General features: G+C 35.2%; 1 protein-coding gene across 4 annotated transcripts in view; it reads right to left on the bottom strand.

Annotated features, from left to right (window-relative positions):
• Positions 1 to 3,335: 3,335 nt before the first annotated feature.
• The window catches only part of CD200R1 (CD200 receptor 1), a 33,152-nt gene continuing 11,534 nt past the window's right edge, over positions 3,336 to 24,953 (bottom strand). Inside the window, exons 1-8 of one of the 4 annotated variants that reach the window (XM_024735401.1) lie at positions 17,316 to 17,361; positions 16,693 to 16,776; positions 15,528 to 15,587; positions 10,722 to 10,969; positions 10,355 to 10,606; positions 6,533 to 6,638; positions 5,781 to 5,820; positions 3,336 to 5,116 (exon numbers count right to left, since the gene is read on the bottom strand). In XM_024735401.1, the coding sequence (XP_024591169.1) occupies positions 4,976 to 5,116; positions 5,781 to 5,820; positions 6,533 to 6,638; positions 10,355 to 10,606; positions 10,722 to 10,969; positions 15,528 to 15,587; positions 16,693 to 16,775 (930 nt within the window). In that variant the 5' untranslated portion in view covers position 16,776; positions 17,316 to 17,361 and the 3' untranslated portion in view covers positions 3,336 to 4,975. Of the gene's footprint in view, positions 5,117 to 5,780; positions 5,821 to 6,532; positions 6,639 to 10,354; positions 10,607 to 10,721; positions 11,040 to 15,527; positions 15,588 to 16,692; positions 16,777 to 17,315; positions 17,362 to 24,953 lie in introns of those variants that run through there. The other 3 variants (XM_024735399.1, XM_024735400.1, XM_024735398.1) reach the window with 3 other exon arrangements.

The raw sequence follows: 24,953 nt of genomic DNA, 5'->3' as shown, positions 1-24,953 counted from the left end.
CCCATGTTTGCATGTAATATTTGTCATACAAATTTCATGACCTGTAAAGGCTGTCCTTCCAATGTCCCACCTGAGAGATGATGATTTGTTAGTTGCCTTGAAATAGTGAATAGATTTCCCTAACACAGTGAAATAGTGAATAGATGGTCCCTAACATTTCCTTAAAGTACCAACTATTTTCCTCTGCCCTGCCCTCTCCAAAAAACTACTTAAAAAAAAAAAGTAACCCATATCTTGTGCCCAAGTCCTATGTTTCTTGATACATGTAACTCTAGCAAGGGCTTATTAATAGTTTCCTTTAAACAATTGAATTCTATCTTCAGATTATTAAAGGTTACTCCCAGTGTGGAACTGAGTATAAAGCACTGAATAGAGTTGATCAAAATCAATTAAGATAATATCTTGAAAAGGAAAGGAAAGGAAAGGAAGTATCTGTAAAGGGAGCAAAGGAGAAGAGAGGGGCAGATATCGGAGGTGAGAGACAGGATGCTGGAGAAACGGAAGTGTGCGTGTGTCCCTAGGAGACTAGATATTAAAGTGGGAACAAATGAGAAAGAGTTGAGAAAATAAAATGAATTACTTGGTTGATCAGATGGGTATAGAGAAGCAAGTTAAAAAGGTAAGTTGAAGGACAAGTTTCTATCATCTATAGGAAGCTGTATAAGACAAGGGCACCAGTTTTCTCAAGGATTTGAAAAGAGAATAAAGTCGCCTTGAAAAAAAAAATTCTATGTAAAGTCCTCCAATGTATTAAGAGTGCTTAATACATTATGATTTCTCCATACTATGCAATTATTTTAACGGTGGTAAAAGATAAAATGTTCACAATATATTTAATTGTAAACGAGGTGATAAAACTATACATTGTAAAGCCCATTTTAAAAATATGTATCTGGTGTGTATTTGGTGTGTCTAGTAAAAGTGGGACGTACGCTGAAAAAAAAAATTGAAACTGGGGTCTATATCTCGAATCTTGATGTTAGTAAATTTAGGATAATAGAAAGGAAGTTGGTTGCAAACTTACAGACCTTACTGGCCTAATTTCAGAAGCTGCAACACATGGATGGAATAAAATAATTTGAGGTGTTATATACATGATCCATCCATAAGGGATACCTCTAATTAATTAGGATATTCTGTAGTTCATCACTACACCTAAGTTGTAGGGGAATTCACACCCTTTCAAAATTGTTCTTTAGTATCTCTGACAGAGATTTAATATAGTATTTGGGAGTTGGTGGTTGTCATTTCTAACATCAGTCATAGGAAGTTTTTTAAAAGCAAACCCATCACCTCACATAGTACCTTTCTTTGTATACTTGAAATTAGCAAGTTTCGAGTATACAATACAGTATCATTAACTATAGTCACCACGCTGTACATTAGATTCCCAGAACTTATTCATCTTATAATTGAAGGTGTGTACCCTTTGACCAGTATCTCCCCATTTCCCCAACATCCCAACCCCTGATAATCACCATTCTACTCGGTTTCTATGATTTTGACTTTTTTTCCCTTAGATTCCACATATAAGTGATACCATGCAACATTCGTCTTTCTCTCTCTGGCCTATTTCACTTAGCATAATGCCTTCCAGCTTCATCCATATTGTCACAGATGATAGGATTTCCTTTCTTTTTAAAGGCTGAATAATAATCCATTACATGTATATACCACATTTTCTTGATTCATTCATCCGCCAACACACTCTTAGGTTATTTCCATACCTTGGCTATTATGAATAATGTTTCAGTGAAAATGAAAGTACAGATATCTCTTCAAAATAATAGTTTCATTTCCTTTGGATATATACTTAGAAGTAGGATTAGTGAATCATGTGGTAGTTCTAGTTTTAATTTCTTGAGGAATCTCCATACTGTTTTACATAGTGGTTTACCAGTTTACATTCCCACCAACAGTGCACAAGGGTTCCCTTTTCTTCACATCCTTGCCAACATTTGTTACCTCTTTTCTTGTTGATGATAGCCATCCTAGAAGGTACAAGGTTATAGCTCATCATGACTTTGATTGTCATCTCCTTGATGACTAGTGATGTTGAGCACCTTCTTGTGTACTTGTTGGCCATTTATATGTCTTCTTTGGAAAAATGTCTACTCATGTCCTTTGTCCAGTTTTAAATTAGAGTATTTGGTTTTGTTTTGTTTTGTTTTTGGGTTTTATGAGTTCCTTATATATTTTGAATATTGACCTCCTATAGATATATGGTTTGCAAATATTTTGTTCCATTTTGTAGGTTGCCTTTTCATTTTTTATTGAGGCATAATTAACTCATATAACATTATATTAGTTTCAGGTGTACAACATAATGATTTGTTACTTGAATATATTATAAAATGATCATCACAATAAGACCAGGTAACACATGTCACCACACATAGTTACAATTTTTTTCCTTATGATGAGAACTTTTAAGATTTACTCTATTGGCATCTTTCAAATGTGCAGCACAGGGTATCATTAACTGTAGTCACCATGCTGTACATTATATCCCTATGACTTATTTATTTTATAACTGGAAGTTTATACCTTTTGACTCCCTTCACCCATTTCACCCACCCCCTACCCCCCACCTCTGGCAACAACCAATCTATCCTCTGTATCTGTGAACTTGGTTTGGGTTTTTTTTGTTTTGTTTTGTTTTAGATTCTACATAAGTGAGTTCATATGGTATTTATCTTTCTTTGTCTGACTTATTCCACTCAGCATAATGCCCTCAAAGTCCACCCATGTAGGCACAAATAGCAAGATTTCATTCTTTTTTATGGCTGAATTATAGTACATTGTAGGTATTTACCACATTTTCTTTATCCATGCATCCACCAATGGACACTTAGATTGTTTCTATGTCTTGACTATTGTAAATAATCAATCCAGCAAAGCAGAGTAAAAGAAAAAATAAAACAGAGCTGGGGGAGGAAACATAGTAAATGAGACATGTAAAATAAGATTATAGAAATATGGCCAAATATGTAAGTAATCACAACAAATATGAATGGTTTAAATTCTCTCATTAAAAGTTTAAATTCACCCTCACACTGGTCAGAATGTCCATCATCAAAAAATCTACAAACAATAAATGCTGGAGAGGGTGTGGAGAAAAAGGAACCCTCCTACACTGTTGGTGGGACTGTAAATTGGTACAGCCTCTATGGAGAACAGTACGGAGGTTCCTTAAAAAACTAAAAATAGAATTACCATATGACCCAGCAATCCCACTCCTAGGCATATACCCACAGAAAACCATAATTTCAAAAGATACATGCATCACAATGTTCATTGCAGCACCATTTACAATAGCCAGGACATGGAAGCAGCCTAAATGTCCATCAACAGAGGAACAGATAAAGAAGATGTAGTACATATATACACAAAATATCATGTCAGGTGTTATCATCAGTTTTACATCCAAAATAGACTAAAAATCCTTTTAAGGATAAAGCCTAGAGGAACCAAAATGTCTTCTGGGAGACAAACATATTAACAAAACAAAATAGCTGTCTTAAACATTTCAAATGGCACAATTAAAGAATGAAATGGATTTTGTTTTAATTTCTACCATGTTGAAAATTTTTAATTTTCAGTATCATTTTTTCCTGCTATGGAGTAAATAGACATATTTTTCATAATTAAAACATATATTTAATAATATTAAAAATGATTAATATACACATTCCCAACATTTTATTCCATAGAAAAATGTAGAAAAGGGTCATGTCATCCCATGGCTATTCCCTTAGCACATAGATCATATTTTATAAATATCTCAAGTCCTCCATAATGCATATTTAGCTGGTTATAAAATTGTTATTTGATAAACGCATCACAGTAAAGTGCACACCATAAAAATACACATTTCCAATTTATCACATCTGCAAAACTATTAGGCATTAGATAGCAATACCTCTATAGAGATATAAGTTCAGAAGAAGCTAATGTCCTCACATGTCTGTCCTCCCTCTCTCCCTCCCTCCATCCCTCTCTCCCTCTCCCTCTCTCTCTCTCTCTCTCTTTCACACACAAGCATTAAAGAAAAATATAAATTCAGTTTTATTAAATAGTGAAATTCTTATTATAATCTTATATCATATTAGCTAACAGTAGGTTGGCATTTTACAGATATTAAAATAACAGAAAAGGCACATTCAAACAGGGTTGGAGGGAATGTAAATTGACACAGTTTGACATATTAGTCAATAACAGAAATGCACAAACCCTTTGACCTGGCAATTTCACTCAAGGAAATTATCTTACAAATATATTCAAATACATACAAAGAGATATAGTCACAAGAAACATTCTATGTAGTATTGTTTATAATAGCAAAACAAACAAAACTTACTCTAAATGTCCACCACTAGAGTTGTGGTTAATTAAATTAAATTCCATTACATACAATGGAATTTTTTGTAACCATTAGGAAGAATGAGGTAGCTTTGCTTGTGTTGATACAAAAGATCTTCAGGATATACTACATTATTAGCTTTCTGTAAGTACAGAACAAAACTATGGTATGTTCCCATTTGTGTCTTGACAAGGATATGTGTATGTATATGTAAATGGACATATAAGTGCACACATATACCATGCACATATAGATATGACATATGCACATAGAAATTTTCTAGAAGATTACATAAAAACTGTTGGTTAATTTTTCCTTCTGTGGAGTTACTTGAGGTAACTCAGTTTTCATCATCTACTGTATTGAACAATTTGAATATTTTATCATGAGCATGAGCTTTCTTTGTAATAATATCAGTTCTTCAAAGAACTACATAGTAACAGCTAAAATTCTAAAATTTCAAATGTATAAGGATATGAATGCAAATCCTCTAGAATGTCTCTGTCTTCTAAGAATCTTTGAAAAGCTAATTTCAAAATAAGCCTTCCATTCCAGAACTCCAAGAAAATCAAAACAGTATCTGTACTGTATCTTGATTCATTTGTCCTGGTGCTACACTTCAGGAACATATACAGTATGGAGACTCATCCCATCAACTTCACTTTGTAACACCTTAGACATCTTCACCCTGTTTGTAGTATCATAAAGTGGATTGTTCTTCTCTGTGTAGCTGGCATAGGGCTGCATTTCATCCTAAGAAATAACCCAAAGTTAAAATCAATTCAAAAAAGCCAGAAATCAGTAACCACCTATGTTTTTCTAACAAGGGCCCACAGCTTTAGTATCTACCAATAGTAGTCTCTGGGCTTACATGAACATAAGAGCAAGACTTTTCTAATATTTTATCAAAAAATTATTGATTATTTAAGTCTCAGTGTGACATGATAGCAGTTGTCTGAAAGTAGGAGTGGAGAAGAATGGAGTGATATGAGAAGTATTTCAGAGGAGAGTGTCAAAGACTTAGTAAGCTATTGGCTATAAGAGATTATAGAGCTGGATAGGTTTTAAGCTTGGGTAAGAGAGAAATGATGATGGTATTGAAAAAAGGAAGTCAAGAATTAGAGCTGGTTTAATGGGAGAGGAAGTACCAATTCAACTTCTCCAAAGATTACAGCCCAAATGAGGCAAACATTATGTCTTTTGTAGGATGCAGTTCTTGAAATAAAAATATGGATTTGGAGTGTATATAAATAGTACTTGGTGGATAATTAACAGAATAAGTACACCTGACAGCACTGTAAAGTTAGAATTTTTGCTTTTCAACTAAAATACTAATAATGATGCAAATTACAAGTTATGTGACTAGATTTTCAGACTACATAGCTTAAAAGTTTATAAATATTCTTTTTAATCTTACCTCCTCAAAAACTGAAGTATGTTCTGTTTTTTTCAATTTTCTGCAAAAATAAAAATTAGCTGGAGTGAATGTCAAAACATTATTTTTCAGATTGAAAATGGAAAAACAAAACAGTATGCTATTGACAATTGTGGTTCATTTTGATAGAAGCCTTAATAAATCAGAAATGAACTACCAGAAATGAATGAAGAATGCTGCTTGTAAGTTAATTCGTCCAAATAAGATAATTCTGGATTTTGGAAAAGGAAGTGAAATTATGCAAAGAAGTTTGATGTAATAGAATATATGTGACACCTCATATTTGGTGTATGAAATGAATCACTGTAATTCTTTTCTCAAATAGAAAATAGCATGCACTGTCTCTCCCAAGATCCTGCCCCAAGTGGGCTATGCTTGCATGTCTAATTCACTATGCTTGCATGTCTAAGTAACCTAGAAAAATCCCCCTTGTCATTAGTGTAGTCCAAGTCTGTTATTTTCAGGACACACTTATGAGAGAACTGAGGTTAACATCTTTTTTTTAATTTTTATTTTATATTGGACTATAGTTGATTTACAATGTTGTGTTAGTTTAAGGTGTACAGCAAAGTGATTCAGTTATACATATACATATATCGATTCTTTTTTACATTCTTTTCCCATTTAGGTTATTACAGAATATTGAGCAGAGTTCCTTTTTTACCCAGTCAATTCCATTTTTTGACTCTTTTCTAATCCAATAAAGCAGGAGAAGAGAAAGCATCAGTCAGTACCTGCAGCCACTGATTTTCAAAAGCCAAATGGATCCAACGATGACCAAGATAATAAAAATAGGGGGAACGATACGTAAAATTCTTAAGGGTGCTGATGTTTTGGCATCTGTAAATGTAGACACAAAAATGTATGATTTACTATTATTCAGCAGTAGAAAGAAATGAGCTATCAAGCCATGAAATCATGGAGGAAAATTAAAAGCATATTACTAAGTGAAAGGAACCAATCTGAAAAGGCTAAATACTGTATGATTCCAACCATATGACATCTGGAAAATACAAAACTATGGAGTAAAAAGATCAGGGGTTGTTAGAAGTTAAGGTGGAAGGAGGGATAAATAGGTGGAACATAGAGGACTTTTATGGCAGTGAAACTACACTATATGATACTATAACGGTGAATACATGGCATTTATACATTTGTCAGAACTCATAGAATGTGCACCTAGAATGAACCCTAATGTGAACTATGGACTTTGAGTGATAATGATGTGTTAAGGTAGGGTCATTCATTATAACAAAGGTACAACCGCGGAGCGGGGAATTTAGATAGACAGGGAGACCATGCATGTGTAGGGTCAAGGGTTATATGGGAGCTCTGTACTTTCCACTCAATACTCCGTCATCATAAAACTGCTCTAAAAAATAAAGTCTGTTTAAAAACTATATATATAGCATGGTTCAAGAATGTCTCACAATACATGAAATTCATTTCTGTGATTTTATTTGAAAAACTTTTGATCCATTTATAGTTCAAATAATTGTTATAATTAAATTGCTTTATCATTTCAGACTCTTAAGTTTTCAACAAGACATCATTTTGTATCAGTATTTTGTTGCTTTAAGGATTCATGTGGTGAATTCCTGTAAGAGAGATGTGAAATTTAGACCTCTCTGTTATAGTAATAGAGTGTTTCTCATCTCCAATATTCAGAAATAAATAGAGTTGTAAGGAAACTATTTGGATAAATAACCCTAATTCTGAAGTCACCTTTCTTCCAGGGCATTGAAACTGAAATGAATGCATGGCAGCAACTTTAAACTATTCACTGACTGCTGGCAGCAATACAAAGTTCAATCTGATAGGAGGACAAGTCGACCGAGGAATTGCCAGCTCTGAGAGGTTTTGAGACTGTGCTCCTGGTGTTTCGTGAACGCGGCTGGGGCAGCAGAGGAAGGTAAGTGGAGGCCGCATCCAGTCCCTCCACCTTCCTTCAATACTTTGTTTTTAAACATTGGATTTTTATTTGAAAAAGAAGTTTAGTTTTGCATTTTAAAATGACCACATTGTTTTGAAACCCTCTCTTTCAAACTAATGGGCTCTCTTTTATTGGAAGTGCACTAGCACCAGGTGAAGGTCCACCCTGCGAGGAAGACATATCTGCACTGGGTGGGAGTGGACTAGAGAGTCCCTCCAGTTCTGAGATTCTATAAATATGACATCATATTGTAATACTGGGTGGTTGGACTTCATACATAACCAGTGGCAATTACTCTTCTCAGTAAATACTGCTGAACTATTAATATGTATATAAAACTTTAAGAATAGATATTAGAAAATTGTGGTTTAAACCCATGTGTTTTCCTCTTCTCCTTTCTTAACACTAAAATATCAGCAGAGAATTTTTTAAAGTATAGACTGGCAAAGACAAAGAGAACATGGATGAAGACAAGAGCAGATGAAAGATTTCAACTTGTTTTTAGGGTGAGAACTGAACAGAAGAATGGCCAATAATTCAGAGTGAAATAAGTATAAACCTTAGTGAACTCCAGGAAGACTCTAGAGTAGGAAAGACCAAATATAGAGAAGGGGGAATGTAGGGAGTGAAGCGTGGAGCTAAAGTTGGAAGCTTCCTTGAAGGTCTGTATTAAGAACAGATGGGCTGCCAAGTCTCCTCCCAGCCCGTGCAACCACGTTATCACACCTTCCCCAACCAGCAGAAAACAGGAAGTGTGACCCAAAGAAGATGAACTGGAGAAACTCCAGAGTGTCAAGGATCCAGACATAATGGAGGGTGAAGATGAAGTGTCATTAAAAGAAAGTTGAGTTCTCAACAGTCATACGCACACACACACACACGCACACACACACACACACTCACACTCCCCTCTCCTCCCTGCTCCCAGAACACTGATAGTCAGGATTATCCCTCCCAGGCAAGAGACTGGAGAGTTATTTTTTGCAGAGTCTGAATAGCCTCAGAGAAAAGACCTTCAGGTACATAAGGAAATAAGGAATCCCCAATTTTAAAACAATCATCTGTTTTCACCCTATGGAAACCTACTAGCTAACAAACCCACTCACAGATAATATAGCTTCCAATCAGCTCCTTAGTGTTCACTTTTAAGTGAATGGATAGCCAAGGAGTTAAGGAAAGCCTTGTATGTGGAAGAAAGATTAAAACAAACAAATGTCAGGAAGGCAGAGGGAACTCAGATTACACAGATGTGGCATCAACCAGAGGACTGAGGGAAAGAGAACATCCAGGACAATAGCTGTGCAGCATGTCTCGTGACCGACCAGGCCAGATTAGAACAAGAGCGTGTAAAAACTCAAGAAAGAATGTCTTCAAGGAAAAAAAAAATGGAACTGACATTACCTAACAAATCTGACCATGTGGAAAGCAGTATTAAGAGGCGTTTTCTAGGGTTTTGTTTTGTTTTGTTTTTAGTGTTAGTGATAATTAATAATAGGTACATGCATTATTAAGGAAATGAAAAAGGAAAGCAATTAAGGCCAGGAAAAACAAAAAGTTATTCAAAAATGAAAGTATGAGTTTATTTCTTGATTCAGAGCTTAACAAAACATACATGTTCAAAATAATGTAAACACTGGCTATTTAATTTAACCAAAAATTGCTATTTTACTACATATGAATGGTGAGGGAAGAGAAGGTAAAGTTAAATCCTCATCTACCGTAAGAGGAAGTGGGTACACTAGGTTTAAATTTGTTATATTAAGAAATAACAGCACAACCATGTTGTTTATAAAAACTGAGTCAATTACTAGAAGAAACACTTGAAGATCTGGAAGTACTTGTCTCTAGAGAGTTGTGTAAGAATGGAGAGGTGGGGTTGGAGAGGCAGAGAGATGGCTAACGTTTTTCATGGTAGCCCTATAGAACAACATAGACTTTAAACTATATGAGTTATGTTGATTTGAATAATATTTTTTATAACAAGAAATAAGAGTAGATGGGAGCAGAGAGTAGAGAAACTGAACTGTAATGAACTGAATCATAGATACTATTATAAGACATTAAAGAAATTTCACTGGAAGACCCTGGAGGAGAGAATTCTACCAGACTGAAAATTCATGAAGATAATTTATGAGCAACGTTATTCTTCTAATAAAATAATAATTATTTGTTTAAAATTACCCATTATCCGTCTATTAAAATCATAAATATTTATGTAAAAGTACACTACACAAGCCAATTTAGCAGTACAGAAGAGAACATTAAAAGAAGAATAAATTGGGAAGTTCACTAGTGGCCTAGTGGTTAGGATTCAGGCTTTCACTACCATGGCCCAGTTCGAATCCCTGGTCCCAGAACTGAGATCCTGGAAGCTGTGCAGCATGGCCGGAAAAAAAAAAAAAAAGAAGTAGAATAAACTGCATTTGATAATATGGCTTTTTACAATAAATTTTTGTATTATTCTTCCAGGCAATCTCTTTACTTTGAGGAGGAAAGGGAGATAAAGTGGAGGGTGGAAAGGACATCCTTGAATGAAATTCCTCTGCACACTCCTTTTTTCTTCTTAAGGTAACTCTTCTGAAAGAATGGAAAAATCAAAAACAAAACTAGAATAATTACTAACCTTGATCCAGCTCCATGGACAGACTCTTGTTGCCAGTCAAGTGGGAGACAGAGCAGGACACATTAAGTACATGGCGGCCCTCCCAGTAGCATGTACTCTGGATGGTCACTGTGTCGTTGCCCCAATGATGTTTTTGCTCAGTGACACAATCTCCCTCTGGGGTCCAGGAGATCTGTGCAGCTGGCTTCCCTGCAACTGCCTTGCACACTGCAGTTCCATTCTCAGTTTGAACCAGGGTCACCTCAGGGGGCACTGCAGAAATGTAGGGGAAGTGCTTCAGTCTTAACACATGGGACATGGAATTCGGAGATTTGTTTCAGCCCAAAATCTGGTTATCTGAAACACCACAATATATGATGTTCCTTACCTAACACTTGGAGGTGATATCCACGATGGAAATTCCCATTAGGTGTTACCATTTGACACCTGTAATACCCATCATGAGTGATGGCCACTGGATCAATCTGAAGGGCAGGATTCTCGTCAAGTCTGGAGGCCCAGGTTATTCTCTCGTCGGTACAGTTTCTTCCCTTGGTCTCATTTGTATCACCCCTGAAGGCTCTGAAGCAGGGCAACTTGTCTCTGAGGACTATTTCCCATGTTGTTAGCAGTATACTTGTACATAGCACAAGAGGGCAAGAGAGCACAGCCTTTGTACCCACTGGTACTGATAGTGAAGTGTTAACTGTACACACACACACACACACACACACACACACATGCACAAAGACAGAGAATAATAAGAGAAAAGCTTGATAAAGAATTTCAGTGTTAAAATTTATTCACAGCATATTACATGAAATTGTACTTGAACGTTACTTAGCGAGGTCTTATTCCAGAAATATTAGACTTACGTAAGAAATTAACATTCATGAAGTATACATAAAGTATTAAACCCATCCAAAGATTAACCAACTTCCTCCAGGATTATGCATCATTAGGAAAACAACATGAATTATATATGTGACAAAATTGTTAAAAGTGTTATGAAATTAATTCAGGAGATTTGATCTATAAGACAAACAGATGAGAATGCAGAATCTAAGTTAAAAGACAAAGGCAGTTTTCTAAATCTAATCTTTTGGCTTCAGAGACTATTAGATTTATCATACAACTCATGCTCCTCAGGGGGAAAAAAAATGGAATAATTAGTGATGTGGTTTTCTCCTCCTAAGTTTTGATGAAAGTGAAAAATCAGTAACATCAGAAGTAAACACCTATCCTTAAGGGTGGCAATTCAGACAAACATAAATGTGGAAAGATACGGTACTTTCATTAAAAATAGCTAAGATGGCAATCAGGCTGAACAAGGTGGAAATTATTTTGTTTAATTTTTATTCAGTGAATCACAAAATCAGTTAAATCAGCAGATTGTATTTATTTATTTATGTAAAGAATAAAAATTTCCTTTATTCTTCCTAACACCTCAGATGTACTTCCTAAGTCTACAAAACAACGAGAAGCACGTGCTCTGTCTTTCAGATGTAAATATGCACACTTAAGTATGTATTTACATACAAACATGCATATTTTAATACTATATATATATAAATTGAGATGTATATTGCATATCATACTGTGTATATTGTCCTAAGTCTTTTTCTTTTTTGTTGATATATAATAGACCTATCACCATATCAGTATATTTACATCGATCTCACTCTTTTTTTTTATTAATTAATTTTTATTGGAGTGTAGTTGCTTTACAATGCTGTGTTAGGAAAACTGGACAGCTACATGTACAAGAATGAAATTAGAACACTCCCTAACACCATACACAAAAATAAACTCAAAGTGGATTAAAGACCTAAATGTAAGGCCAGACACTATCAAACTCTTAGAGGAAAACATACGAAGAACACTCTTTGCATAAATCGCAGCAAGATCTTTTTTGATGCACCTTCTAGGGTAGTGGAAATAAAAACAAAAATAAACCAGTGCGACCTAATTAAACTTAAAAGCTTTTGCACCACAAAGGAAACCATAAACAAGACAAATAAACGACCCTCAGAATGGGAGAAAATATTTGCAAATGAAGCAACTGACAAAGGATTAATCTCCAAACATACAAGAAGCTCATGCAGCTCAACATCAAAAAAAACAAACAACCCAATCCAAAAATGGGCGGAAGACCTGAACAGATATTTCTTCAAAGAAGACGTACAGATGGCCGACAAACACATGAAAAGATACTCAACATCTCTAATTATTAGAGAAATGCAAATCAAAACTACAATGAGGTATCACCTCACACCGGTCAGAATGCCCATCATCAAAAAATCTACAAACAGTAAATGGTGGAGAGGGTGTGGAGACAAGAGAACCCTCTTACACTGTTGGTGGGAATGAAAATTGATACAGCCACTATGGAAAATAATATGGAGCTTCCTTAAAAAACTAAAAATATAATAAATATCATATATTAATTCATATATGTGGAATCTAGAAAAGTGGTATAGATGACCTTATTTGCAAAGCAGAAAGAGAGATACAGACGTAGAGAACAAATGTATGGATACCAAGGGGGAAAGGGGTGGGGTGGGAGGAATTGGGAGATTGGGATTGACACATATATACTATCGATACCATGTATAAAATAGACAGCTGATGGGAACATATTGTAAAGCACAGGGAACTCTACTTAGTGCACTGTGGTGTCCTAAATGGGAGGGAAATCCAAAAGGGAGGGGATATATGTATATGTCTGGCTGATTCATTTTGATGTACAGTAGAAGCTAACACAACATTGTAAAGCAACTATACTCCAATAAAAATTAACTAATAAATAAACAAACAGATTTTTAAATAATCTGTAATTTCTTTAGTTCAACCACCTCACAAAAATGAAAAATGATGATGCCAAGTGGTAAGAGATGCTTAGAAGTATCTTCTAGAAAAAAAGTACTATAGTATATAAATACAAATCAATGCAAAAACAAGGATTAGTTTCCTCTGTAAATTTTCTATAAAAAGGATTTTATTGCAAGCATGTAATAGTATCAAATATGGCCTTTCAATGAGTTCCCCTTCCTTCCTATTCATTCACACATATACTCCCTGACAGTTTGCTGTGAACCTTGCTCACAGATTTTGTTTCCATACATTCAATAACATTATCAGGATTAAATATAGCATTGACCTATTTTTCCATATTTTAAAGTACAAATTAAGACCGGCAAGCCTCTCCTAATGTAGAAGCTCACGCTTTCGCATAAGTTGACATGTGTACCTGACAGAAAGGGGTTTGCTGACAGGTGATTAGGTGTATCTGTCACAAGTCACCTGTAATGAAGGAGAGCGTCATTGATTTCATCAGTTTAACATAAACAGAACCAGCTGTGGTATGGCAAAATTTTTACGTGGATGAAGCTTATTTTTTCTAAACTTTGCATTTAATATTTCTCCTATCCTCTTTTGGTGTCATCTGCCCCCTCTGTGATGTACTCAAGCCTTTGCATTTCATGGCCAAATAAAGATCATATTACTAGATGAAGAGGGAGGATTTTAATGCCGATCTAAGAGGGCAGGTAAATCCATGCTCTTTCCATCACTCCAAGTGGCATCCCCTCATAGCAAGAAACTCCAATTTGGCAAAGGCTTGGAGAGAAGCAAGAACATGGCTTGTTAGAGAACTGCTAGAGGTTGGGTGTGGGAAGCATATATGTGCATAAGGGAATCGGGATTAAGATAAAACCAGAAAAATAAGAGACTGGCGAGATAGCAAGTTGTGAATGTCCTGTTGTTCTTGGGATTTGGAAGTTTAGCTTATAAGCAGTATAAGGCTTTAATATTTAACCTCAATATCTGACTCATTTTTGTAAAATAAAGTTCTTGCTAATCAAATAAACATGTATTTGAACAGGGGCACAGTATCCGAAGAAGTAACTCTAATGGTGAGGATTCCAAGCACTGCAGATATTCTGTTCTTTCACCTTCCTCCATTCTATAAACTTCAGTCAATCACCCTACACCTATAATGATAGTTCTTATGTTATTGTTATTTTTTCACCCTTTCTTCATCCTCTTCTTTCCTTTTTCATACCTGTTGTGATAAGTTACACAATGGCCAATACCTCTACAACACTCAGTGGGTTTGGCACCTGTCTGACAGATATATTCTCCATATGCTCCTGTGATCAGCTAGGGTGATTTCACTTCTTGCTTCACTGAGAAGATAGTAGATTCTCATCTCTGCTCCCAAACCAGCAGTCACATCCCATCTTTTCTGCATCCTTTGCCTACAGATATCTTCCAGTCTCATCCAGCCTTATGCACACTGACAAATTCTTATTGGCTTTGGGGCATTTCCTTTCTTTTCTCACAACCACAACCTAGATTAAGTCCTCGTTGCCATGTACCTGGATTGCTGCAAAGGCCTCCTAACTTCTGTCTCTGTTTCAAAACCCTTCTCCTTTCAGTTCATACCTTACACTGCAGCCAGTACATCATTCTGTAACACAGATGTGATTCCCTCAACTCTAAAACCCTCCAGAGATCTCTCACTGCCTGAAGAATAAGTTCAAATGTCTTCGTATTGGCTTTGAAAGCCCTCTTTTTCACATTGACTCACTTTGCAATCTTATCACCCACTACATTCCCCCAAACTGCAGAAAAAAACACCAAGCACAATTCCATTTCTGTGTCATTTCTCACATCGTTTTCACTCTCTAAGGTGCCCTACACGATGCTCTTTTTCTATTAAAGTACTCTACCTTTAAGACCTGATTCACATGCTACCTCATCTGTGAGGCCTTCTCTAAGCCTTGGTGCTTAATCAGCCCCTCTGTACATTCCTGGTACACTCGATGTGAGTGCTTCCCTCCTCTGCCTGTGTGATAACTGTGCTTCTGTCAGGGTTCCCCCACAAAACTGAGCTCCCTGGGGGCTCTATGATAGTCTTGCTCATCTTTATGTTCCCCACAAAGCCCAGCACAGTGCCTGATAGAGAAAGCTCCACAGTCTTCCAGTGGAATGGAGCTGTTTTAGGGGAAGATGGGTGAGGTCGTTCAGGTCCCTCATCCCACAGCATTCAGATCACCATATTCTTCAACTGGGCACAAGGTTGGACTTGGTCCAGACCATCGACTATGTTTCTAAGGAAGCTCAACATTCCATGCTTCAGTACTGGCCTCAAAAACAAACAAACAAACAAAAACCAAAAACAGCATACTACCTTCTGCAGGAGGTGTTACAGTGCTCTGCTTTCTGGCCAGGGACGAAGTAATTGTTGAAGCTAGAAAATATTCAGAGGAAAGTAGGTGAAATCAATTTTAGATATTTAAATGGAGTGAAAACCATTATTTCTCCACAAGAGCTTGTATACAACATGCTAGAAAATCAACGAACCGTAACTAAAATTACACAAAAATCCTTGAAAAAGAGAAATTAGAAGCTGTTCCATCACTATATGGAAAAAAACGTGAACATTTGAAAATTACATTTATAAGCTGTTAATCAATGATGCCCCATTTATGTGACACCTCATTTTATACGTAAAACTATTCTGTACAAGGTAACGCAGCCTCCACCCATTCCGTAGTCATAATGGATTCGTCCATCATGGGCACCTCACATGAGTTGGGCTGATGATAGTCCTTCTTCCAGATGCCACACCCTGATTAAAATTGTCTGGTCCAGTGGTAGGCACCTCACCCAGTGGGACAAATCAGAATACTTTCTCAAGAATTTTGAAACCAGAATTGAGAAGAATAGTTCATCCGTCTTTCTCCCCCATTTTTCTACCGTGACGGTTACTTTTATGTGACAACTTGGCTAGGACACAGTACCCAGGTACCTGGTCAAACATTATTTGAGATTTTTCTGTGAAGGTACTTTCTATCGGTAGACTTTGAGTAAAGTAAATTACCCTCCATAATGTAGATGGGCCTTATCCAATCAGTTGAAGGTTTTCATAGAAAAAGACTAACCTTATGGGAAAGAGAATTCTGCCAGCAGTCTGCCTTCAGACTCAAACTGCAACTCTTCCCTGGGTCTCTAGCCTGCTGGCCTACCCTGCATATTTTGGACTTGCCAAGCCTCTGCAATCGTGTGAGCCGATTCCTTAAAGTAACACAACCTCTCTCTCTCTCTCTCTCTCTCTCTCTCTCTCTCTCTCTACCTCTATCTCTATCTCTATCTCTATCTCTATCTCTATTTATCTCTCTCTGAATCTCTCTCTACAGGATGTATGCCCAACACACATGTACATCCTGTTCTGTTTCTCTCAGGAACCCTGACTAATACACCTACCTTGGGGTTAAAAAGTAAAACTATACATAAAAACCATACAAGCATCAAGCATTCTTCTATTAGAATTATCATTAAAAGGTGAGCATTACCCCAACTGTAATTGTCCTTGACCATCTGCTGCATTAATGAGTTGTTTGATGTAACAAGATCTTCCATTACAGCGCTTATGCATTCTGAAAAGGCATATGAAGTAAAGAGAGGAATATGCATTAGTATTTCTGACTCCTACCTAAAATCACATTTTTTCACATCCTTTGGGCTATTTTAGGGTTGCAGTTGCCAATAAATACATAAATTATGACAGGCAAGCAAAAGTCTCATAAAAAATTTGTCTCAGTTTGAACTTTTGAATTGATCTTCCTAGCTGTTTGGCATACCCCTACTTTCAGTCCAGAGTGCCCCTTACCACCCTCCTGTCTTTATATTCAAGTCAAAGTATTTCTTCTCCCAGGCTTATATGCATTTAATCTATCTCCAATTGTGAAAAAGTGTTTTACTATCTGGTACAGATTTTTCAGGCACCAGTGATGAGGTAGAAGAAGTTTAGAAGTGATGTGTTGGTTGGATGCTGGTATAGAGCAAAAAAAGGAGCTTCCTAAACATTGTTGAGATAACATCGTATAGACAGCTGTCTATTAAGTTCAAATTTTATAAGGCAAGCTCTAAGTGAGAATAAGCATTGTTAGGGTATCAACTCCTGGCAAATACTCACTAGGCATAGAGACATCAGAATAAACAATAGCTTCTTCCCTCCATGAGCCTAAGGTCCAGGCGAGAAATTAGCTATGTAAACAATAATAACATAAAGTTGTTGGTATTATGATAGCAGTATACATAATGTCCAGAAGATAAAAAGAAGAGATGTTTCATTCTAAGAGTGCAGTAGTAAGAGATTAGGAAAGACTCTACAATAGATAATATTTGAGCTGGATCTTAGAAGATCCGTTTTCCAGGAAGGTAGAAGGAAAAAGAAAATTGCACAAAGAATGACATTTAGAAGAAGGCATGAAGCCACGGGATTTTCAAAGAACTACACATTATGTATTATATTGCCATTATGTGAGAAAAACTGGATGTGTGATTAGAATTGAGGCTGGATATTGGCGGGCTCTAACTGTGGAAGACACAACATTCCTAAAAGTTTTCACAAGGAAATGATACACTTCTAATGCATCTAAGTGGATATATCTGTCCAGCAAAGAGAAACATTTTACAGTAAAATTCAGTGCACAGTGTTTTTCTGGAGAAATTTTGAATGCACTACTTCTCTTAGCTACCATTTTCTTTTACACAACATTGATAAATAATAATTTTTGAACGTTAGAAACAGATTTTTGGTAATTTGCACATGTTATTCATTTTAGTCTCTCCACATTGACAGGTATTATCATCCTCATTTTAGAGATGAAGAAATATAGATACACAGTGATGAAGCAATTTGGCCAAGGCCACCCAACTTTTAAGCTGCTCCAATTGCCCAATTATTTTCATGCGAGTAGTTCTTCCTGCAGTGAGTAGGAACCAAGGGTTGGATCCTAAGAAATACACAAGGATAAATACACTACCCAAATTAACCCAAATTGAGGGAGTTGGAGAAGGTAGTCCAAGCCATGTTTCTGTAGAAATACTGATAGACAACCGTCTGAAAGAGCACATTAAAAGGCAAGTCCATAAAATCAGGGTTATAATGGCCCATGGATACAAGCATTATGAATGCTGGATATGAATGGGAATAGTTAAGCTAAGGAGGAAGATTTGAGACAATTGCCAAAATTCATGGGCCAAACCCACCACTCCCTCACAAGATTGTAAGCTCCAGGAGGGCAGGGATTTTCATCTATGTTGTTCATTCTTCATCCTCAGTGCTTAAAAGAGTGATTTGCGCAGCTCCCTGGCAGGTGGCTGGCTCAAGGTGGGTTAAAAATAAAGGTCAACAACCCTATAGCAAGCTGGACTAAAGATATGGACAGTTAGTTTACAGAAAAATAAGTATACATGTCTCTTAGTCATTTAGAAAGAAGCACAGCATCATTTATGGTAAAAGAAACACAAATTAAAACTATGCAGAAATGCCATTTCTCACCAATAAGATCGTCAAAACCCAAAAGTTTGACAACATACTCTGTTTGCACAACTGTAGAGAGATAGGCATGCCAATATACTGCTGGTGGGAATGTAAAATGTTACCGACTCGATAACGGAAAATATGACAGTAAATAGCAAAGTTACATATGCATTTTCCTTTTGATGCAGCCATATCACTTCTCAGAATCTATCCCAAAGATATGCAGGCAACAGTATGAAAAAATATATATACAGAAGACTCGTCATTGTAATAGCAAGACTTTTAGAAATAACCCAAATAGCCACCCATAAGGAACTAGTTGTCTAAATTATGGGACATCCACAAAATGAAGTATAATGAAACTCCTAAAAAGAATGAGAGATATCTTTATATTACTATTATGGAGTGATCTCCAGGGCATATTGTTAATGAAAGAAGAGGGACAGATAAAAGTGTATACAGTATCACATTTTGTGATATGCAGCTAAAGCAATGCTTACAGAAAAATTAATAGCTTTAAATATTAATTACAAAATAAGAAATATCTAAAATCCACTTAAAGAAGCTAAAAACAAAAGAGAAAGAAGAAAATAATAAAAAGAAGAGCAGAAATCAACAAAACAGAAAACAAGCAAAATCAAAAGCTGGTTCTTTGGGAGTTCCCTGGTGGTCCTGTGGTTAGGACTCGGTGCTTTCACAACCGGGAGCCGGATTCAGTCCGTGGTTGGGGAACTGAGATTTAATGCTGTACATCCCCTGGGGGTAAAAAAAAAAAAAAAAAAAAAGCTGGTTCTTTGAAAAGTTCTTCAGTATTTATAAACCAATAGCCATATTTATCAAGAAAAAAACAGAACACAAATATCAGGAATGAAAGAAGGGACGTTAACATAGATACTACATTCATGAAAAGAATAACAAGTAAATATTAACTATGCTAATCAAATTCAGTAACAGATGAAATGGACAAATTCATTGAAAGACACAGCTTTCAAACCTCACTTGGGATTAAACTGATAATCTGAAGAACCTTATACTTATTAAAGAAATTAAATTTGTTGATAAAAATCTCCCCATCAGATTGGCTACACTGACAAATTTAAGCAAACATTTAATAAAGAAGTAATACCAGTTCTACACACAAACCCTCTTCAGAAAACACACAAGGAGGGAACACTTCCCTACTCATTTTATGAGTGTAGAATACACTGTTCACCAAAACCAGGCAAACACATTACAAATAATAAGAACGATGGAGCAGTAACCCTTATAAACTTTAAGACACAAAAAATTTTCACAACGTATTAGCAAAGCAAATCTAGCACTTGTAATACAACATGATCATATAAGGTTTCTCTCAAGAATGCATGTTGATTGAATACTCAAAAATCAATGAAACTGACCACATTAACATAATAAGGGAGAAAAAACATGATCATTTCAGCAGATGTAGAAAAAGCGTTTGACAGAACTCACCACTCATTCATGATTTTTAAAACTCTAGGAATAGAAATAAACTTCCTCAAACAGTTAAAGAGCATCTATGAAAATCCTATAGCTAACATCATACTAATAATGAACTATTTCCCCTCTAAAATCAAGAACAAAGCAAGAATTTCTGCTCTTACTTCTTTTTAATTTTGTACTACAGGTTCTAGCGATTGCAATAAAGCAAGAGGAAAAAAAGGCATATAGATCAGAAACAGAAACAAAAAACTGTCTTTATTTGCAGATGACATGATTGTCACAAATCTATAAAACAGCTCCTAGAATTAATTGAAATTAGCAAGGTCATGGTATTAAAATGCTAATAATGTTTTAAAACAATTATATTTTTATATACTAGCAACACATAATTAGAAAATAAAATTTTTACATCAATTCTATTTATAGCAATGCAAAAGAAAAAACTTAGGAATAAATTTAACAAAAGATGCACAAGGCTTATACACTGAAAACTACAAAATATATTACTAAGATAAATGAAAGAATACCTATATAGATGGAGATAGATACCTTGTTCTTGGATGGAAAAACTCAAGGGGTCAACTCTCCTCAAATTGGTCTACAGATTCAACACAGTTTTAATTAAAATCTAGTGGCCTTTTCTGTGAAAATTAAGAAGCTGAAATATTTATGGGAGTGCAAACCTAGAATAGCCAAAGCAACAGTTAATAAATGAATAAGACTGGGAGACTCATATCACCTAATTTCAAGCTTTACTCTGAAGCTGCACTGATCAAGGCAGATTGGCATTGGCTAAAGGATAGGCACATACTTCAATAGAGCGGAATAGAGAGTCTGGAAATAAACTCACACATTTGTGGTCTATTGATTATCACCAAAAATGTTAAGGCAATTTAAAAGGAAAAGAAAAGTCTTTTATACGACAGATGGTGGAACAGCTAGATACCCGTATGTAAGACGAAAAAAAAATTTAACCACTACTTAATAACATATACAAAAAATTACCTTAAATTTGATTATTGACTTAAATGTAAAGAGCTGAGACTGTAATACTTCTAGAAGAAAACATAGGAGATAATCTCTGTGACTTTGGCATATACAAAGATTTCTTATAATACAAAATAACAAACCATGAAATAAAATTTGATAAACTGGACATTATCAAAATTTAAAACTTTTGGTCTTTGAAAAAGAGCATTAAGAAAATGAAAAGGGAAACCACAGATTAGGAGAAAGTATTTATAATACATGTATTTAACAAAAGACTGCTATGTAGAAGATGTGAAGAACTTTTACAATTCAATAATTTTAAAAATCAATATTAAAAAACAGGCAAATGACTTGAACAGACACTTCACCAATAATATATTCAAATTGCCAATAAATACACAAAAAGATGTTCAACATTAGTAATTGTAGAGGAAATACAGACTTAAATCACAGTGAGATAGTGATTACACACCTATAAGTATGGCTAAAGTTAAAAAGACTGATAATATATATTGGCAAGAATGTGAAGCAATTGGAACTCTCACACATTATAAATGGGAATGTAAAAAAGTATAACTGCACTAGAAAATTTCTGGCAGTTTTTTCAAAAGTCAAACATATGCCCATTTATAACCTCACCATTCCAATCCTAAGTATTTACCCAGGAGAAATAAAAACATATGTCCACACAAAGACTTGTGCATGAATGTTCATAGCAGCTTTATTCACAAATAACCAGAAGCTAGAAACAACCCAAATGCCAGTCAGCAAATAGATAAATTAGTTATCCATACAATGGGATACTATTCAGCAATGAAAAGGAATACACACAACATTGATGAATCTCAAAATCATTCCCTTGAGTGAAATAAGGCAGACACAAAAGAGTATACTACACACTACACAAAAGAGTACTACTAATGTAAAATGCTAACTAATTTATGGTGACAAACGGCAGATCAGTGGTTGCCTGAAGATGTGGGAATGAAGACAAGGATGGACTACCAATATACATGGAGGAATATTTTGGGAATGATAGAAATGTTTTGTATCTTGTTTGCGATGATGATCACAGATATATACAACTGTCAAACCTCATCATAATGTACCTTTTAAATGGACGCAGTTAACTGTACATAAATTATCCCTAGATTTAATTTAAAATAATATCAGAAACATCAGGTTATAACATACATAATATTAGAACATGCTTCTACACAAATAAACAAAAAAGAAAATACAAATGAAAAACCTTGGCACTGAAAATACTGTTTAAAAAAAACCCTTTTCCATCTAAGTCAAAATCATCAGTAGAAGTAAGATGTTTTGTGATTTGACTACTAATGAAACCTCTTAGTCACTTTGAGCACTCACTTTGAGTTTTCTTTCCCAAACCGTCCTTGTCATATGCCTGAGCAAGCATATACCACCCACACAGTAGACACTGTATAGGCATTGACTGTGCAAACCCATACTCCAAAGGCTTCCTCCAGTGAGTGAAAAAGGCTCTCAGAAACAGCACGTGGTTTTTTTGCGCTACTTAACAGTTTTTATCTATTGTAAAATCCTGTGCTCTGCTGGGCTCTACTGACTAAAAAAGTTAGAGATAGGCATTTCTGATAATTTCACCATTCTCGATAAAAACCTCTGATTCAGTAACTGTTATTAACCAAAATAGAACATAGATTATGCCATACTTAAATAGCATAGTGCCTTAGATTATTATTTCTAATGTATGAAGATGGAAAACAAAAAATTAAAGATTTTTCTGCCCTTTCATTCATTGGCAAGGTTTTGGGAGAATACAAACAAGCAGTAAGGAGTCTGATCAAATGAATTTTAAGCTAAAAGAATTCTAAAATTGAAGCAAAACTGTAGCTTAAAGTATCTGGCTATGCTCTAATAAAATTACCATATAGCTGTAAAAGAGAATAATGTAGAATAGCTTTATTTTTACATTTCTTCTGATATTTCTCTCCAAAACTTGAGGCTTCTATGCTAGTATTGAACTAATTAAAAGTCATTCTTATTGCTTATTATGGTCTTTGCATCTTGTCATCTTTATTGTTATTTAACATTTAATGAACTTACTATCAACTCTTTTAGAAAAGGAACATAGAATACAAATATATTGAATATATTTCAATACACTGAAATCTGTGGGAATATTCTGATATTTTACACAAGGAAAATATTTGGTGTTTCAAGCTCTCAGACTTCAAAACTCTGCAAGTTATCATAATAAATACAGAACTGGACGATTTTGGATTAAGCAATGGCAGGAAAATATGAGGGATATGAGTTTTACTTCTTACTCTGCTTCTTCCCTGAATCATTATAAATAATTAAATGAATTTATTTACTCTAGTTCTCTCCTCTGCAAAACACAGACTGTCATCCTTACTTAATAAGTAAGGAATAACTAGTGAAAGGTATCCAATGAACATTACAAACTGAGGTTTTAAACCCAGTAAAAAGGAAACCGTACATCTCTTCTAAAGATTCAAGTTTCATTTAAAATAAATGCAACTCTGAGACTGAGATCTTAATCACACAAAGAATATTAAAATTACATTGCCAGAAGAACTTTATTTAGCTATACTGAGCACATAACTTTTTCTAATCACCAGTATGGTGAAGTAAATACAGTATAGAAAACTTTACTATAACTTTTTGGCTTCAGAAAGCTTAAAATATCAAGCTTAACATTTTAGTTAGTATGTTTGTACTGTGTTATATAAAACTGCATATTGTGGATATAGGTTAGACATAAAAGTATTATTTCCCAACAGTTTTTAGAGTTATGAATGGATTCAAGCAAGAAGAGACATTGAATTGTTTCCTTCAGAGGTCCTGAAAATAAGATGAATTGGCATCCAAATAGTCTAACTCTAGTTCTGCTTCTAATGCAATGATTTTCATGTTGGGAACTAGTGGAAGTCCATGATAATTGGCCAGAAAATCCATAAACTTTGTAACTTTGGGGGAAGGGATCCTAATTCACAATTTTTTTTCTGATATATAATTTAAAAGTACTCTCACCCCTGTAAGAATAATTGAAAGCATAGCCAATTTCCCCCCCAATTTTATTTTCTAAATAGCAAACAGGAATGGTTGGAATAACAGACTCATGTGATCTTTTTCTCTACTAAAGCTACCTGAAAAGTAATGCACTAATTTTACAAGAAATTTTGGAAGAAAGGAAATAGGTTTTTTTCTGCCTTCTTTCACTAGTGTTCATTGAGAGGGTATCTTAGTGACCACCTATCACATATATAAGAGCTTTTGGACTGGTGGAGGGAAGCTGGAAGCTGCATTAATAATATTTATTTATTCAGTTACAATAGCTAGGCACTCAATAAATGCCCATTTATCATGGAGCTTTCAATCTAATGGGGACAATACACATTAACCAAATAATCAAATAATTATGTGAAATTGCAATAGCAGTAAATGAAAAGTACATAAAATGTACCTGAGTAACTTATCCTAGTACTGAGGCATGGTAGGCAGCCTCTAAGATGGCGCCTACTGTTCCCTCTTCCTGGTATTCGTGTCTTTGTAAAATCCCCTTCTCTTGAGTGTGGGCTGGATTTACTAACTCACTTCTAACAAATAGAATACAGCAGAAGTGATAGAATGTCACTGCCAAGATTAAGTTATAAAAAGACTGTGGCTTCTGTCCTGGTGTTTTCTCTCTCACTCACTGCTGGCTCACTGTGAGAATATAAATATTTGTTAGGGGGTAATTTATTATGCAGCGATAGGTGATTAATACATGGCCCAATGAACAAGAAGCTGATAATAAGAAAGAGAATGAGAGGAGAATAT

This window comes from Neophocaena asiaeorientalis, unplaced genomic scaffold, assembly GCF_003031525.2.
Source record: "Neophocaena asiaeorientalis asiaeorientalis breed wild unplaced genomic scaffold, Neophocaena_asiaeorientalis_V1.1 scaffold136, whole genome shotgun sequence".
NCBI classification, from domain to species: domain Eukaryota; kingdom Metazoa; phylum Chordata; class Mammalia; order Artiodactyla; family Phocoenidae; genus Neophocaena; species Neophocaena asiaeorientalis.
This window is presented reverse-complemented; position numbering and strand designations above follow the sequence as displayed.